The sequence below is a fragment of the Malania oleifera genome, chromosome 13 (assembly GCF_029873635.1).
Source record: "Malania oleifera isolate guangnan ecotype guangnan chromosome 13, ASM2987363v1, whole genome shotgun sequence".
Lineage (NCBI taxonomy): Eukaryota > Viridiplantae > Streptophyta > Magnoliopsida > Santalales > Ximeniaceae > Malania > Malania oleifera.
In genome coordinates this window covers 12,812,278-12,831,254 of record NC_080429.1, presented here as the reverse complement: position 1 = coordinate 12,831,254, position 18,977 = coordinate 12,812,278, and the positions used below count along the sequence as shown (strand labels likewise).

Below are 18,977 nucleotides of genomic sequence, written 5' to 3'. Positions count from 1 at the left end.
ACTCTCCCTACACACTCTCTCTCTAGTTTTCTTCGTTGTTGGTCGCCTGAATCACAAATCCAACATTCCTGCGAGGATCAGTGAAGGATTCTCTATGTTTCTAGAGGATCGGAATCTCGTTTTGAGGTATTTCGGGTTTCAGGTTAAAATCGAGGTAAGGCTCGATTTTTATTTTTGATTCAGTATATGTATAGTAGTATGGATTGTAAGCATGTACCATACTGTGGTTTGTAGGTTTTGGAGTCTTGGTTCGTAGTTTTGAGGACCATAAAGTTCGTAGTTGGAATTCGAGTTAAGGTAAGGGGATTCTATTTATATCAGTCCATTTTCGAAAGGATCGGTAAGCTTGTAGGCTACGACCTTATGTATGTTTTGGCTACTTATTTAGGGTAATCCATCAGGTAAAAATGCGGGATTTTCAAGTTACAGTTTTCAAGAAAATTGAGGATTTCGGGTATCATCTCTACTTTGTTTAGAAAACTGTTGGTTTTGTTAAAACTGTATTATTGAGATGACCGTAATCCATATTTGCATAAACTGTATACTTGAATTTGTAATTGATATGATTTGTCATAAACCAAATAAGTGTGGTACGTATGGATGTATGTATTTGTTCCAGGTATTTGTAAAACAGCTATGTGGCGGCTAATTATCGTACGCTAAAATGTATAGGGACGTGAGTTCCAAAATGATTCCAAGGATTTGTAAAATAGTCATGTATCGGTTAACTACCGTGGGTGAGAGTGGCCGACTCTATATCCGGGGTGTGAAATATCACCAGTATGTTTCAACTGGTCACCGAAGGGTGTGTTCTACACTGTATGTAGCAATGTAATCATTGTGGGCCTAGGTCGTCGTAGCGTAGTTATGCATGTGGCAATGTAATCGTTATGATACTAGGGGACCTTGTGTAGTTGCATATGTAGCAATGTAATCACTGTGGGCCTGAGTCGTCGCTTCGTAGTTCTATATGTGGCAATGTAATCGCTGTGAGACTAGGTGACCTTGTGTAGCTGCGTATGGAGCATGTAATCACTATTGGGCCTTGGGCGTGGCAGCGTAGTTGCATATGGAGCAATGTAATCGCTGTGAGATGGGGTGACCTTGTTTAGTTGCGAACTAGTGTGACGACATTGACCGTATGTTTTGGGTATCGTATGTACTGGAATGGTTTTTTTGAAAATACTGGAACTGTATGGAACTGTATGTATACATATGAAACTGTATGGAATTGTTTCAACTGTATCTTATTTTATAGTGTTATGAAGCATGTAAAATACACCGGTATGCCACACACTGATATAACCTGCTTTCTTTCTTACTGAGAGGTGTCTCACCCCGAATGTACATACAATGTTTTTCAGGTCTCTCAAGTAGCCATAAGTAGCATCCTAGCATCTGGGAGCGGAGGTGCCATTAGCTACGGCTAGTACCTATTAGGTACGAGTTTTGGTATCCAGGTTGTCAGGTTGGTTTTTGTAGACACCTGGGGTATGTTGTTGTAATTGTGGGAATGTATATCTTAGTTTGTATAGACTCTGGTATAATACTGTTTATGTATAAAAGACCGTATTCCGCTGCGTATCTGATGAGTATGGATTGGTATGTGTATGTATATAGGGCAACCGTGTACCCCACGGGGTCGGACCCTCTTATTTGTAGTGTATCATGTATGTTTAAATTGATACAGAGACAGGTTAGGTTACTTAAATTCACCCCCGGTTCCCATTTCCATGTTTGGGGTGTGACAAAAAATGTAGAGATTCTCCTCTTTATCCACGTGGTAACGTCGAATCGTTGATTCCGGCAACAGACGGCCTGAAATCCTAGAGAGAGAGAGAGAGTATTTAAGTTCTAGAGAAAGAGAGAGAAACATTTTTTTGGTTTCTTAACCATTAAGCAAGTGAAATAAAATATTTATAACCCTTTAACTCAGCCAGCCTCGTCGACGAAACGACGTCCTCGTCAACAAGCCAGAAGGAAGTTCATTGACGCCAAGGTGGCCTTATCGACGAGCTTGAGATTTCAAGATTTCCCAAAATCTCTCGGCATCTCCTCGTCGACGAGCTACTGAATCTCGTTGCCGAGCTAAACAAGAGGCTTCGTCGACGAACAAAGAAGCCTCGTTGACAAGTCTTGCAGATTTTTTCCCTTTAAACTCTTCTTCTCTTTTCCTCATTTATTTAATACACTTATCTCGGGTTGGGTTCTTACAACCTCCCTTACAAAAATTTCATTCTCGAAATTTGTAATCTCTCATTTACCAACTCAACTACATACCCAACGCATACCCGACTCTAGAAAGTGTCGGCAACCACCCACATAGCAGCCCCGTCCCAAATACATACACACTCTCACTTATAGCGGAGGAATACCGTGGTTACATACATACACTATCTCGAGAGCTCACAATATTACGAAACTCTCCCAGAAACTTACCACGCGACATTACTACAATAGCAGAATATTACATACATACATACATACCCCTACCAATCCTGCTACTGAAACCACTACTCAGAACAACTATGGATGTTTATGGTGCATTTCTGTCTCCAACTCCTAAGAAACTTCCTCAACCGCGTGATTTTGCCATAGTACCTTCATTAACAGTATCTCCTTGGTACACAACTTTTGAACTTTACGATCCAAAATCTAAACGGGTATCTCCTCATACGCCAAAACATCCCCAATCTCTAAAGATTTGTAACTAATAACATGCAACGGATCCGACACGTACCTCCTCAACATGGATACGTGGAACACATCATGGATCCTTTAGAGCGCTGGGGGTAGTGCAATCCTATAGGCCACCAAACCCACTCGTTCCAGTACCTCGAATGGTCCGATATACCTCGGGTTCAGCTTGCCCTTCTTCTCAAATCTCATCACCCCTTTCATCTGAGCGATTCTCAGGAATATCTTACCCTCAACCTCAAATTCCAACTCACGAAGGCGAACATCCGTGTAACTCTTTGGTCAACTTTGAACTGATTTAATCCTATCTCTAATCAATCTGACCTTCTCAGATGCCTGTTGTATGAGTTCGGGCCCCAATATCTACTGTTCACCGACCTCATCCTAATACAGAGGAGATCGACAATTCCAACTATACAATGCCTCGAACGGTGTCATCCCGATACTAGCCTGGAAGCTGTTGTTATAGGCGAACTCCACCAATGGTAGAAACTTACACATAATGTCATTACCCAACTTACTGAATTTATTAACCCATAAAGAATCTCACTCTTCTATGAATCGAAGTAATAAACATTACATGCACGTGTCCAATAATCATATCAGAATTAAGAGCATAAGCACTCATAATAATCATGAGGTATTAATTGTTTTATATAGTTAGTATAAAAACAATTACCTCAAGACGACCCTGTTCAATACACACAAAGTGTACTAGTACAAGGAGTTGGAACTATACCATTCCCCATAGTCAAGACAAACCTATTAAAACCTTGTGCTACAGTCCTACCAATGGTGTATCCAATTCCATTTAAGATTGTGAACAATAAATTTATATTTTATAAGAACTAATGATCTAATCTTATGTATGTAAGTCGTACTCTACACACTAGATCATCTACTATATAGAATAAAAGACACACATGCGTAATCATTAAATAGATAATATCAGGCAAACATTACTCACAAAGATTTTCATTAAAACGGACAACTGAAGTCATTAATAACCAATAAAACTAATTACATAAAGCATGTCTTTCAATATAAATCTCTAACACTCATAACTTTGGTTTCTAAATTAAAAATCATTTTCCCAAGAATTTTGAAGGTCCATATTCTCACTTACATTATTGTCTTACAACATTTTCTCCTTTGGCCCACATAAGTATTGAGGCACGAAGACTAAAGAGCTGAGGGAGGTGCGATGCACCAAGCTCTTCAGTCTTTATGTCTCAATAATACCCCATCCCTTGATGGCATTGATCGATATCAATAATTATGAAAATTTATTAATATTAGTCTTCAATAATGATTAAATTAAATTCAATAAAATTAAATAGTAGACATTTAAATGAATTTAAATAGTTATATATATATATATATATAAACATTCCTATTTTTGTTTTTTCGGTTTTATTTTTAATTAAAGCCAACTCAATGTGGAGCATTCATCCATAAATTAAATATCAAAATGTGGACCCATATTCTCTCTAATCAAGTCGCTGTATGTATCATTGAAAATTGTCCTACAAAAGGTACGAGAACAAGAAAATGCAGCCATTCCCTGCTAGGGTTTTTTATTTTAGTGATAATTTTATTTTATTTTTTCTAGTGTAAAATTTTGTAATACTTTTAAAAATTTTCTAAGTGTAACGCTCTATTTTTTTGAGTTTTTGAAAACTGTCAAAAAGTTTTCTAAATTTTAATTTTATTGACAAAGTAAATCATCTATTAGTTGATCTTTAGTCAATTGTTAACTTTAGAGAATAAAATAAGATTTTATCCTAAAAAAATAAAAATTTGATATTTTTATTCAATTTTGATAAGATAAATTAAGAAAACAATATTAATTTAATAAATTAAGTTGAAAAAATTAGTTAAATTAACTATAATATATTTTGAAAAATGGACTTTTAAATGAATTAACATTCAATGACTGGTTCAAGGCAATCGGTTGACACAAGCATGACAATATAATTAAATTATTATTTTAAAAATTATAAAAAAATAGCAAATAGTACTAATAGTTAATAAAATAAAATGCTTACATTATTATATTGCTCCAAAAAAATTGTTATCTACATTTTATGCAAAGTAAATAAGATTTTTAGAAAATAAAATTTAATTTAAAAATCGACTCAAATTAGCTGATTGCTCAAATTGTGGTTCACTTTCCAAGTCTATTTGAATATCATATTTAATAACATAACAATTTTGATAAAATTACGAAAAATTGGTGAATTGCCTTGAAATGAAGGTCAACCAATTACTATAAATTTTAGTTTTCTGTATCCATTTAGTATTTATATTTTATATAAAAAAGAACTAGCATTCAATTTTATAATTTCAATTTATAAAGTATAAATTTTGAAATTTTAGTTTATATTTTTCTGACAATATGTTTGATAGGTTACTTGAATTTACAAATATTGAATTATGTTTTAGTTTTATGATGTGTTTTGTCATTAGTTTTTTTTTTTAATGAAAATTACATATAGCAAACATTTTTAGTATTATAACTCCTAGTTTTTTTTAAATGATTTATAATGATTTTTATTTGTTCATATATATTTTTTCAAAAAACTTAAAATAATAATAAATTTTTTTTATGTTATGTTGATTTTGATTGGTTGATCCAAAGCGATTAGGCTGACTAGATAGGTTAATTTAAGAATTGATTAGGTTTTTAATTTGCTTAATCCAATTTTAAGACATTATACTAATTAATTTTCTCAATTCGATTATTTAAATTGATGTCATTTTAAAATATCATTTGATTAAGAGTAAAATACATGTATATACACACACTTAACGATTGACTAACGATCAACTAAAGAGAGGTTCATTTTGTCAATAAAATAAAATCTTAGGTGGCTTTTTTATAGTTTTTGAGAAGTAAGTGTAGTGTCATATTTAAAATACTTAAGAGATATCACTAAATTTTACTCTTTTTTTATTATTGATATGTTTGTTTTGGTTACAAGGTTTGCCTATTTATATGAATTTCAATAAAATTTAAAATAATTTCATATTACATTTTGCGTGGACTTGGACAAAACCCAATGAGAGCTTTTTTTTTTCCTATTTTGACTTGCTCCCTCGTCACGATCGAATGAGAATGGATAAGAGACTCGTGGGATTGACATGAGGGGTTAGGGATGATTATATTTTTCAAAGCAAACTTCAGACGAATGCGAAACACATGGATCCAAGTTATGCCTTGAAATGAAGACAATTCTGATTGTCCAACATAAGAGCGGATGACTAATACGTTCCACTTATTAATTAGGGTTCTATAGTCGGTCTGTGACCCCTAAATGCCAAAAGCATCCTTGAGGCAATCTCACAGTTCACTTTGTCTATGAACAAGACCCAGATATCTAAAATCGAAATTCATGCTTTCAAACACGAAAACAGAGATAACAAAATAATAACTTTTTCTTAAAAGAAATTATTATCTATTATTGCACTGAATTAGGCAGGATTATATGTAAAAAAATAGAATAATTTTTCAAACATATTAATCAAAAATTGATTCAGTAAAATTATTTCAAAGAGCAGTGCACTTGACACTAATACAGTATCTTTCACTGCAGGCGCAGACCAAGGACCATTCTATGCCACCTGTGGGATCCTCCTTCTGTAAGTTCTGCTTCGACCAATTCATCTCTAGCACATCATTGGACACTGCACCAATGTCATACATGTGATGATTCATCTTTTTTCAAAAGAAAAATATGAGATTTAAAACTCAAATGATCAATATTTAGAGAGAGAGAGATTACATGCTGCAGTCGGTGTTAGGATTAATGTTAAAGCCGAGGGAGACACCGCAGAAACCAGGCAAGGTGGCTATGGCAGTGGCATTAGGGTCGTAGGTAATAACGAGGCCCAGTAAGCACCTGCAGATCGATCGCCGGTTATCGGATGAGTCTTCTCCGATCGCATTCATGGCCGTCACCGCGTCACAACACGCCGATCCCGGGAGAGGCTCCGGCAACCCGTACGAGATGAAGGTGGAGCACGCCGATAGAAGCGCCGTAACGGTGGGACAAACAGTGGGCGAGGAAGCGGCGGCAGCCCTATAGCATGGCCACATCAGCAGTAGTCCGATTACGGCCCACGTCCTGCAGCGGCCCACACCCGTTTCGTGGAAGCCCATGATGAAGTACCCACATGGACTCCTAGTGGGCTCGTAGATTACTTGGGCCGATCGTTGGAGTTTATATAGGGTTATGAGTTTGGGTTTGGTGGGCAATGAAGAAAGAGTGGTGATTCATGAATGTTGGATGAGCTAGCATCCACCCTGCCTGCAATTTGTTGCATGGATCTTAAAGTTGCAAATTGAAAAATAGTTTGTGGGATTATGAGAAAAAAATAGTTTTCTTTTTCTTTTTTCTTTTAATTAGAAAAAGAATAGGAGTGGGTTAAAAATCGAATTAATTGACTAAACAAATACTTTTTCAATTAATTCGGTTCAATCGATTTAAAGTTTTGGATTGATTTAGTTAAAATATTTATAATTTTTTGCGAATAATTTCAATAAATTGAATTGACTATATTTTAACTTTAATGGTGTTTTATTATACTATAAAATTAAAAATAAAGCAAAAGCAAAAAGTAACTCCAAACTTATTTAGTGGCAATAGAAGAACTCAAGCTACTAGAAAGATATGTCCAAAAAGTATTTGTTGAATTTATTTTTGTCAAATAAATCTCACATTAATTGTCTTCATGCAAGATACGTTGTCAAATTAGGGTTCAATTTAAACGTTTGAAAAGTTTGAAATCTACAATAAAATGTCACAAAGGATGCACATGGACTTGCATGCATTCACAAGTAGAACTTCCAAAGAATTTAACTCAAGAAATATATTGTACATTCCTATGTTCCAAATTAAATTGGGGACACATCAAATTGATTCCGACAACCGCTAATTAAAATCCCGGCCCCTGGCCGTCATATACATCTTGGCTCACAACCGCTATATCAAATCCCTATATTTTTCACAAACAGTTCCAATATTTCGCAAATATTCACAAACTCAATTATACAATAAACCCCAAAATGACATTCACCTGCCACACGATTTCAGTATTTTGAACATAGCCCGTAGGCAACCAAGAAACACAGTAGTCAAACCAAACTTTCCACCATTCATTCTTACTCAAAATACCATATCATATATCCCAAGTTTGAAAATTTTATTTTGAACGATTGGTTTTCCAAATAAAACTAAAAACATAAATATACATATATAGTAATTTAATAGGTTCAATTTTAGAAAAATCTTGACTTAACTTAATGCCTTTACCTATTCACTGACTACGCTGGTGATGATACCACTTCGTCCAAACGGTTTGGCGGAGAGGGAAACAGTGGAAAGTCTTTCAGGAAAGGCAAACCCAAGAATGAGGGAGCCGACTTTAAATCATCAACCTCAAAGGAAGTTTCGTCATCTCAAGGGTTGAACATGCCCAATGGAAAAGGGAAGAGTAAAATTTCGTGTTACTTGTGTGGTGGATCTCACTGAGTGAGTGAGTGTTAACACAAGGGATTACTCAATGCCTTACAAGCTTCTACTTCGGGAAAAGTGGTGGAAAGCGAGGAGGAAGGGGATGATGCCCTGAGGGTAGGTTCAGTGCGGCTGGTGAGCGCATTGGAAAAGCAGGCAAAAGCACCGAAAGTTACACGAGCAAGAAGGTTAATGTTTGTGGACTTGAGGATAAATGGGAAGAGTACCCGCGCTATGGTGGATACGGGGACTACTCACAACTTTGTTTCGCAGTAGGAAGCATGGAGACTCAACTTATACTTAGAGAAGGATACATGACGCACGAAAGCAGTTAACTCTGTAGCCCAACCTACTCTGGGAGTAGCCAAGCAAGTGGCTATAAAGCTTTGATAGTGGGAAGGTTATGCAAATCTCACAGCGGTGCCATGGGATGACTTTCCAGTCATTCTAGGAATGGAATTCCTAAGGGGGGCAAGGGCAGTGCGGATGCCTTCGGCTGGTTCCCTGTGTCTAATGGGAGATCACTCGTGCATGGTGCAATTCGTTGCAATGAAAGGAGACAATGGGAAGTCCCTTTCAGCCATTCAACTCAATGATGGATTGGGTCAAGGTGAGCAGACACGTCTAGCCACGGTGGTGGTAGACAAAGAAGTAGGCCAAGAGCTGGATCTGACAACCATCCAAGCGGTGTTGGATGAGTACAAGGAGGTGTTGCCGGATATGCTGCTTCATAATTTGCCTTCACAACGAACTGTGAAGTATTAAATCGAGTTGTTATCAAGAGTGAAACCACCTACTAAAGGGCTATGTCAGATGGCGCCTCTTGAGATAGTAGAGTTGGGGAAATAGCTTAATGAATTGGAAGCGGGATGTGTTCGCCCTTCCAAAACACCGTTGGGAGCATCAGTGTTGTTTCAGAGGAAACATGAAGAGCATCTACGGAAGGTGTTCGACAGACTGAGGGGAAACAATCTATATGTGAAGAAAGAGAAGTGTTATTTCACTTAGTGGAGCAACAAATTTGTAAGAACCCGAATTGTGTTGTACGGGTTAATTATGTAAAAGAGGGGTAAAAATGGAATTCTACAGACTTCGTCGACGAGACCATAATTAGTCGACGAAGGTAGAAGGTTTCTTGTCGATGAAATTCAGAGGTTCGTCGACGAAGAAAAACCGAGAGGTTTGGAAAAATTTAAATATCAGGGTTCGTCGACGAAATCGCTGTCTCATCGACGAAATCCCTGAAGACCTTGTCGACGAAGACACCAATTCGTCGACGAAATCCTCTTGGTCAAAGGTCTTTCTAAGGATATTTTCAATTGCTTCTTGGCTAAGTTTTGGTTTTCCTCTCTCTCTCTCTCTCTCTAGGATTTGAAGCTCTCTCTCTCTCCTCGATTGCTTCGCTGTTTGCTACCGGAATCATAAATCCAAAGTTATTGCAAGCATCAGTGAAGGTTTCTGTACGTTTCTAGCAGATCGGAAGTCCATTTCAAGCGTTTTTGGGTTTCGGGCTAAAATCAAGGTAAGGCTCGGTTTTCATTTCTGATTCAGTATATGTGTAGTAGTATGGATTGTAAGCATGTATTGTACTGTGGTTTGTAGATTTTGAAGTCTCGGTTCATAGTTTTGAGGGCCGTAGAGTTCGTAGTTGGGATTCGGGTTAAGATAAGGGGATTCTGTTTATATCAGTCCATTTTTGAAATCAGGATTGGTAAGCCTGTAGGCTACAATCATATGTATGTTTTGACTACTTATTTGAGGAATTCTATCGAGTAAAAATGCGAGATTTTCATGTTACAGTTTTTGGGAAAATTGGGGATTTCGGGTATCATCTCTATTTTGTTTGGAAAACTGGTGGTTGTGTTAAAACTGTATTATTGAGGTGATCGTAATCCATATTTGCATAAATTGTATACTTGAAATTGTAATTGATATGATTTGCCGTAAACCAAATAAGTATGATATGTATGGATGTATGTATTTGTTCTAGGTATTTATAAAACAGCTATGTGGCGGCTAATTATCGTACGCTGAAATGTATAGGGACGTGAGTTCAAAAATGATTCCAAGTTTTGTGAAATCGACTAGGGGCGGCTAATTACCGTACGCCGTAACAGCTATGTGGTGGCTAATTACCATACGTTGTGTCATGGATCGGTTAACTACCGTAGGCAAGAGTGTTCGGTTCTATATCCGATGGTGTGAAATATCACCAGTCTAATTCCGGTTGGTCACCAAGGTGGCGTGAGCTATATGCTACATCGTATAAAGCAATGGATTCACTATGGGCCTAGGTCATCGCAGCGTAGTTTTGCATGTGGCAATGTAATCGTGGTGAGACTAGGTGACCTTGTGTAGTTGCGTATGTAGTAATGTAATCACTTTTGGGCCTAAGTCGTAGATCTTCATAGTTGCATGTGTAGTAATGTAATCGCTGTGAGACTAGGTGACCTAGTATAGTTGCGTATGGAGTAATGTAATCACTATTGGGCCTTGTTCGTCGCAGCGTAGTTGCATATGTAGCAATGTAATCGCTGTAAGACGGGGTGATCTTGTGTAGTTGCGAACTGGTGTGACGACACTGACCGTATGTATGTATGTATGTGTACTTGGGTATCGTATGAGCTAGAATGGTTTTTTGAAAATGCTGGAACTGTATAGAACGGTATGGAATTGTATGAAACTGTACGAATTGTTTCAAACTGCATCGTATGTATAGTGTTATGAAGTATGTAAAATGACATTGGTATGCCACACATTGATATAAAATGTTTTCTTCTTTACTAAGAGGTGTCTCACCCCGAATATACGTACAATGTTTTTCATGTCCTTCGGGTAGTGATAAGTAGCATCCTAGCATCTGGGAGTAGGGGTGTCGTAGCTACTGCTAGTACCTTTTAGGTATGAGTTTTGGTATCCAGGTTGTCGGGATAGTTTTGTAGACACCTGAGTATGTTTTGTATTGTGGGTATGTTATCCTAGTTTGTATAGACTCTGGTATGATACTGGTTGTGTATAAAAGACTGTATTTCACTACATATTTTGATGAGTATGGACGTTTGTATGTTTGTATATCGGGCATCCGTTCACTTCACGGGGTTGGACCCTCTTTTCATGTTGTATCATGTATGTTTTAATTGATATAGAGACAGGTTAGGTTACTAAATTCACCCCCGGATCCCATTTCCGGGTTTGGGGCGTGACAAAATTCCTTAGTCATGTGGTTGAACAAGGTCGTATCCGGAGGGGTATGGAGAAGGTAAGGATGCTTCAAGAACAGAAGATTCCCACGATAGTGAAGGAGTTGCGTTCCTTTCTTGACCTTACTAGATATTGCTAGAAGTTTTTTGAGGGGTATTCGCGGAGAATGACTCCAATGACAAGACTACTAAGGAGGTATTGTTGGCTGCACACACAGGATGATGTGGTTGATTATACCAAAACTTGTCTCACTCATCAACAAGACAAAAGGGAGCAAAAGAAGTATGGTACTTTCATGGCCGCACCAAAGTCTTGTTCGGTAGAGGAGACGACACAATTGTTCCTTGTGACTATTGTGAGATATTGGAATTTTCGCCAAGTTATTATTTGTGACCAAGACTTAATGTTCACTAACAACTTCTCGACAGAATTTTTCAGGATATCCAGGTCACATATTGACATCTCTTCGAGTTATCACCGACAGACAGACGGACTGATGAAGAGATTTAGAGTGCTACTGAAAGAGTACTTGTGCCATTTTGTCAACGACAACCAGAAGAATGGCGTGCAACTATTTGATGTGACTCCGTTCTGTGGCAATGTCCAAAGGAGCTCAACAACCAACAAGAGCACTTTTGAGCTTGTTATAAGCTAGCTGCCGCTGTTACCTCACACAGTAGGCGAGTTGTACAAATGAAAGAGTCCCAAGGCTTACATTTTCACTAGAGAATGGAGACAGAATGCAGAGTTTGCCCGAGTCTATCTAGAGAAAGCTTCTTAGCAGATGAAGAAGTGGGCAAATCAAGGGAGAAGAAGACTGCAGCACTTCAACTAAATGAAAGTGCATCAAGTGTTTCATGTCCATTGACTCAAGCCGTTCAACACCAACACCGACAAACTGAGCAGAAGTAAGTCAAACAGAGCAGAGTTGAAGACAATGCCACCTGACATACATGAAGTTAAAAAGATTCTTGCAGCCTAGAAGTTCATATCCTCAAGGAAGAAGCGGCAGAAGTTCCTAGTGAAATGGAAATGCCTTGATGACAAAGAAATCAGTTAGATTTCAGCGGAAGATATGCAACCGTTTGTGGATAAAGTTGAAGTGTACCTATTGCCAAAGTCTACGAGGACGTCGACCGCATAAGTGGGGGAGAATGTCACGAGCTAAGCTTGTTTAGGGCATTATGCTTGCCTATGACCGCTTGTCTCGTGTACTTGGGATGAGTTTCCATCATGTAAATACTAGTGTAGGGTTATTTTCTACTAGTAGTTTATTTGTATGCCAAATAAGGCAGTATGATTCCTTGGTCACTTTGATATTTCATTGTGTCAGGATGATAATTACATAAAAACCTCTTTAGGGGAGGATGAGTGTTCATCAGTCATTATAAAACTCACTAACTATTGTCGACGTGTTTAGCCTACTTGCCTCCCTCGCTAAACACACGATGTCAACAGAGGTGTTGTTAATGAATTGCATAGATTTGATGTTTACTACTTGCTTGCCACTACTTTCATGAATGCTTACTGTTTCTGCTACCATTTGATTGAATGCTAATGAAAGTGCTTTGTGAATGAATATTAGTAAACGATAAGCTGGCTAGTTAAACAAAAGTGCTTTAGCTAGCGCTGCATGGCCCTTCACAAAGGTGTGAAAATAGTCGGACCATGACATATAGCTACGACAGCGGCAGTTCAATTAAGGCCCACATCTTGCAACGGCCCATACTCGTTTCATGGAAGACCAAACTGGAGTACCTATATAGGCTCTTGATGGGCTCGTAGATAGCTTGGGCTGACCATTGGAATTTTTATAGTGGGCAATGAAGAAAGTGGGTTGTTTCATGAATGTTGGATGAGCTAACTTCCACCTTGGCCGGCAATTTGAAAATTGAAGCTTAGTATGCAAATTGAATTTAGTTCAAGATTAGGAGTGAGCTAAAATTCAATTAATAGAACAAAAATTTTGTCATTTAATTTGGTTAAATTGATTTTAAATTTTAGTTTGATTTAGTTAAAATACTATAAAATTTGCCTAATAATTTCAATTAATCAGACTAAATGTATTATAATTTTAATATTTGTTAGTATTGAATTCATAATGTAAGTTTTTAATTGATACCTGTGAAGTCGAACTGAGCATAATTTAAGCTTCCGATTTAAATAAATAAAACTATTATTTGGAGAGAAAATTTTGGTCAATCAAACAATTAGATTGTATATTATAAGTCTAGCTAATTTAATTTTGATAATATTTGGACAGATGCAATGATATAATTAATTTCAAATTAAATTTATTGAGTCAATGGAATGGAAAACCTTAGAAAACTTATTGAATCAATGGAACGCACCAGCTTACTTAGGACAAAAGTAGAAAATGAACAATTAATCCAACACAACCACTTTGGGAAATTAAGGAAACATATTAAAAGATAAAATCACAAAAAGAGGCCCACAAAAATGGCGTCGCCCGGACTCGAACCGGAGACCTTCAGTGTGTTAGACTGACGTGATAACCAACTACACCACGACACCACGACGTTCCGGAGCAATGTACTTTTTAAATCTATAGGATTTTATTGTAAATCATTCTGTCTTGCATTGAACGTTGAAAAGACGTGTATTCTATTGAATTTAAGAGGCTCATGCATCTGGGTACTGTCGTCTTGAATTCACCAACTTTTATTCATTTACATTACATATTTAATATGTTTCCTTAAAAGATAAAATGACTAGAAGTGTCGGCCCACTTTGCTCAGAGCCATCACCAATCGCCTGCACGTCAGTCTAACACACTGAAGGTCTCCGGCGCCAGTTTCCTTAATTTGTTCTTATGCTAATCACCAATGCAAACATTACGAGAGGTAACCGTCCGCTCGAGGCGACTGAGCCTGTATTCCCTAGTCAAACATTTTCAGCAGTCTTAAGTCAAATCAAATGATTTGAATAAACAGGCTGATTCAGGTAGAAAATCCAGTCTCAGAGGCAAATACAGCACTACGCAGATGTCCAAAGAAGATGCTATAACACAGAGCAAACTGTTTTTTCTAAACTACAAGTATGCATTTACAGATATGAAAAAAGAATCCCAAATAAAATTACAGCATTAGACTAATTAACAGCACATAGAAGTATGGATCCCCAGCCCAAGTCTCAATTCTCATCACACTTCCATCTAGAGGTAGGAACACAGCTCAGGTAGTGGCACCAGCTGCAGTGATCATTCCCGTTCACCCCCCGGAACAGCATTACCAATCCCACAGCAAATCTGCAGCATTAATAAAACCAAGAGGACACAAAAATTGCTGAGCAAAATTTGTCCTGATAATGAATTACCCTGTTCTTGTTAATAAAATGTGCAACTCACCCTGCAGTCAGTGCAGCCAGTGATACCAACCACAAAATGTATTGGTAAACCTTGTATTTGGATTTGACGCGAACATCAGGTGGGAGATTCTGGCGCAGCATCCACCCGAACTGAGGCCGGGGCAGAAAAATAAAGCCGAGCAAGAAACCTGATAGGAATCCCCCAATATGGGCAAAATTATCAACATGGGGAAGAATTCCAACAGCCAGGTTAATGGCCACAATGACCAAGAGAGTCAATAGTGCTGCAGCCTATAAGAAGAATAAGAGAGAGATTATTGAGGTGCTGCAACCCATCATTACGCTATTAGCAGATATAAGTTATATAACAATCTTAATTCTTAACTCTATTATCATATAATAGCAAAAGCTGGAAAGGTATGCTCCAAACAGCAGACAGTAATTGAAGCTCTAAACCAAAATAAAGCCTGGCAAATGAAATATTAGGCTACAGAAAGTATAGAATGGGAGAATAATAAGTTAGTAGCGCTGACCTTGTTGGTATAAATAGTCCAATTAGTAATAAGCTCTGAAAGCATTGCTCCAAGAAGCCCGAATAGAGCACCGGAGGCGCCTACTGAGATGTTATTTCGAATAAATAAGGAGGAAAGTATGCTCCCACCCAATCCTGACAACAGATAGATAATTCCAATCCGCACTGCCAAAAAGTAAATGCCATCCCCATCCAACAAAAGAACACAAAAGGAAAAACAGTTAGATCACATCAGCATTATTACTCGAATGATTCAGGAAACTATGTTTAACACAATTGCCGATGCTGGAGAAGAATTACAGCGTAGACCAAGTTCAATATCTTCCCTACATGTGACATGAAAGTAGGTTGAGGATAGAGGTAGACATACCGAATCCGAATTGCTGTTCAAGGCGAATACCAATGAAGACCAGGCTCAACATATTAGCAAGCAGGTGGATGACACCAGCATGCAACCAGATACACGTGACAAGCCTCCATGCTTGATGCTTGTCTACCACTTTAGCCTGATGAAGAGCCCCCAACTTCTTCAATCTTCAAAAGTAAGAAAATAAATCACTCAGTTTGACCACACACTTTCGTCTTCTTATCTCAAGAGATGGTCTAGGGGAGAAGGTGTGAGGAGCTTAATCCAAGATAAGAATAAGAGACCAATCTCATAATTCAAAATTATGGATTATTATGTTCCCAACTGTATGATAGAGTAGTGACTAACATCAGGACTGTAGGAGGAGAGTCTAGAGAATTCCCAATCTCAATATATGTTCATCAAAGTTCTACTTTGAGTCCTTATGTTTTTAACTTTAGTAATTGATGAAATTAATAGGAATATCAAAGATGAGATCCCTTGGTGTATGTTGTTTGTAGATGATATCGTGTTGATTGATGATAGTAGGAGCAAAGTAGAATCTAAGCTAGAACTTTAGAGAGTCATATTAGAGTCTAAAGGGGTTAGGATAAGTAGAAATAAGACTAAATATATGAAATGTAATTTCAGTAATGTAAAGAGTAGCAACAGAGAGGAGATTAAACAGGATAACCAAGAGATTAATAGCACTGACAGATTTAGATATCTTGAATCTATTATGCAATGTGAAGGGGAAATTGAAAAAGATGTAGTACATAGAATTAAGACAGGTTAGGTAAAATGGAGGAGTGCATTAGGTATGTTGTTTGATCGTAGAATATTCCTAAAATTAAAATGAAAGTTTTATAAGACTGCTATAAGGCCAGCTATGCTTTATGGTTTAAAATGTTGGGCAAGTAATAAACAACATATACTATGAATGAAAGTTACTGAGATGCGTATGCTAAGGTGGATGTTGGGTTTAACATTCAAAGATAAAGTAAGAAATGAACATATACAGAAAAATTTAGGCATAGTTCCGGTTGAAAACAAGACAAAGGAGGGACGACTTAGATGATTTGGGCATTTAAAACGCAAACCTAGTAAAACATCTGTGAGGCGGAGTGAGTTAGTTATGGCTTCTATCATGAAAAGGGATAAGTGTAGGCCTAAAATTACTTGGAATGAGGTAGTGAGTAAGGGTTTAATAGTTCTTTAATCTAATAAAGGAAAATGCTCTGGATCGGGTGAATTGGCGGAAAAGAATTCATGTAACCGACCCCACCTAGTGGGACAAGACTTAAGACTTGTTGTTATTATTGATGTTGTTGTGCTGTGATCAAATCACGATGACCAATCAGCAATGAAAATGTTTCAAGGTAACAAAAATAGCTAGGAAAGTATAGCAAAATTCATCCCATAGTGGACGGTGATTTAAGCTCAAAGACATACTGAAATATTGTTTTCACAGACCAAAACGTTCTATTAACTTAAATCACCTAAGATTGAATCAGCAGAATGATCAATTTGGCTTCTAGTCTTTTCTGTAAACAATCATATGGAAAAGGATAAAATTAATGGAACAGTATTTTTTGTTGACTTACATCATGTGCGGATAGAATAGGAGTAGGAAAGAAAGGGAATAAAAATTTGAATGAGAAGTATAACGAAAACAAGTGATAAAATTGATATCATTCCAGCATATCAAACATGTAGTTAGTGTGATGAATCTGGAAGGCTGATCAAACAGGACCTCCAGAACCCAGGAAGTCAACAGGCAGCACGACAACAGTACCACGGATTAACAATAAATTCAAAACAAACCCTAGCTAAATGAAATCTATACCAAAAAGTCACACAAGTTTTTCCCTCCAATCAAGCAAAAAATGCATAAATTCATATACGATCCAACCTTATGCCAAAGTAATCCTCATAATTAAAAATAAAAAAACAGCAGCAAAAAGAAAGAATTAAGATGCATATACGGAATCAATTATAAAGAATCATTAAGTTGCTGAAGAAACCCTTTCAACGATTCCACCAATTTTCACCCCAAAACATATAATCAATCAAAAACCCATTAAAACCAGCCACGAGAAGTCCGAATTCAAGCAAGAATCACCGCAATTCTCAATTTCCCAGATGCGGAAACAGCAAAAACAGAGATAAAAGGCAAAAATTAAAAAGATGGTTGGGGATCAAAGAATCACTCATTAAGTTAAGAAGAGACCCTTTTCACCAATTCAACCAATTCTCATCCGAAAACATATGATCTATCAAAATCAAATTTAAACCAGACGCAGAGAATCCAAATTCACGCAGAACAACCCCAATTCACAACTTCCCAGACACGAAAACAGCAAAAACAAACACAAAAAAGCAGAAATTGAAAATGGGTATCGAAGAATCACTCATTACGTGGAAGAAGAAGGACCAAAGAGAGGATTGAGACTGAGAGGCTCAAACGAGAACCTGCCCAGAAACCTTCCCACGCACTTCCCTTCAAACCCAGAACTGTGGTTCTTGGGACAATTGTTGATGTACATAGCAACCACGAACATGGCAACGTTGGCCACCACAAACATGGGAACCAACCAAGAAGTCCATTGGGTCTCAGAATCCTCCAAAACATATGCAGATGAGTAGTCGGTCCCTCTGTTCTTCGTTCCCCTGCTCTCCAGATCTTCCCGATGCATGTTCAATTTGATAATTTCTCCTTCTCCCAAATAAAATCGCACGCTCTCTCCCCTTCTTCTCTCTCTAAACACAGAGTATGTATGTCTCGGATGGTTTCAGAAGATTTGATCCAATGGAGTTGGTTAATAACAGTTCATTGAGTGCAGAAGATGCGAGAGAGTTCGATGAAGAGAGAGAAGCAGTGGGGAGAGGGCAGAATGGAGGAGTGGGTGATGGGAGCATTTTCAGATGCCCAACCGCCGCAGTAAGAAAGAAAACCACCTCGGAGTCTGGATCCAGTGGAGTACAGCCAATTACTACTGGAATGTCAACCAATGGTATTTCGCCACGCTGTACAAAGTTGGATAAATTTTGTTCCGCAGCCTGAGGGACGTTGGCGTCACGTGCTACTCGCGTGCCAATCATTGACGTGGCGATGATTGATTGGTCGGGTTTGGTGTAGAGCAGTAGAGTTTCTACAGGAAATTAGGGGTTCTAATATTAGTGCTTTAAAAGCTTGCGGTTGATTTACAGTATGGAAGTTACATTTCGCGGTTACGAAGGGAAACCGACAGGCCGGGCGGGTTTCGGGTTCGATAACAGTAATGGATCGGTTTGAACCGGATTCATGTTACCATAATAACATCACCTCTTACATTTTTTTTATTTTTATTTTTTATAA

At 37.6% G+C, this 18,977-nt stretch overlaps 2 protein-coding genes and 1 non-coding gene across 3 annotated transcripts; all 3 read right to left on the bottom strand.

Moving 5' to 3' along the window:
* Window positions 1-6,223: 6,223 nt before the first annotated feature.
* LOC131145484 (putative non-specific lipid-transfer protein 14) lies at window positions 6,224-6,886 on the bottom strand. Its single transcript, XM_058094579.1, has 2 exons — window positions 6,483-6,886; window positions 6,224-6,384 (listed from the first exon to the last, which is right to left on the bottom strand). The coding sequence occupies exons 1-2, from the start codon at window positions 6,857-6,859 to the stop codon at window positions 6,375-6,377; spliced, it is 387 nt and encodes a 128-aa protein (XP_057950562.1). The 5' UTR covers window positions 6,860-6,886; the 3' UTR covers window positions 6,224-6,374.
* Window positions 6,887-13,875: 6,989 nt separating this feature from the next.
* TRNAV-AAC (transfer RNA valine (anticodon AAC)) lies at window positions 13,876-13,949 on the bottom strand. Its single transcript has one exon. It is a non-coding gene; the product is annotated as a tRNA-Val (tRNA).
* A 406-nt stretch (window positions 13,950-14,355) lies between these two features.
* Window positions 14,356-18,581, bottom strand: LOC131145483 (RHOMBOID-like protein 3). The gene is made up of 5 exons (XM_058094578.1): window positions 18,038-18,581; window positions 15,644-15,807; window positions 15,275-15,438; window positions 14,782-15,032; window positions 14,356-14,682 (listed from the first exon to the last, which is right to left on the bottom strand). Exons 1-5 carry the CDS (start codon window positions 18,313-18,315, stop codon window positions 14,568-14,570), a joined length of 972 nt encoding a protein of 323 aa, XP_057950561.1. The 5' UTR covers window positions 18,316-18,581; the 3' UTR covers window positions 14,356-14,567.
* Between the last annotated feature and the right edge of the window lie 396 nt (window positions 18,582-18,977).

Coding starts and splice junctions, on each gene's coding strand:
- LOC131145484 (XM_058094579.1), bottom strand. CDS start 6,859: ATGGGCTTCCACGAAACGGGTGTGGGCCGCTGCAGGACGTGGGCCGTA.
- LOC131145483 (XM_058094578.1), bottom strand. CDS start 18,315: ATGCATCGGGAAGATCTGGAGAGCAGGGGAACGAAGAACAGAGGGACC. Junction 15,808..18,037: donor TTTGGTCCTTCTTCTTCCAC/GTAATGAGTGAT, acceptor TTACTTTTGAAG/ATTGAAGAAGTTGGGGGCTC. Junction 14,683..14,781: donor CTGGCTGCACTGACTGCAGG/GTGAGTTGCACA, acceptor TTAATGCTGCAG/ATTTGCTGTGGGATTGGTAA.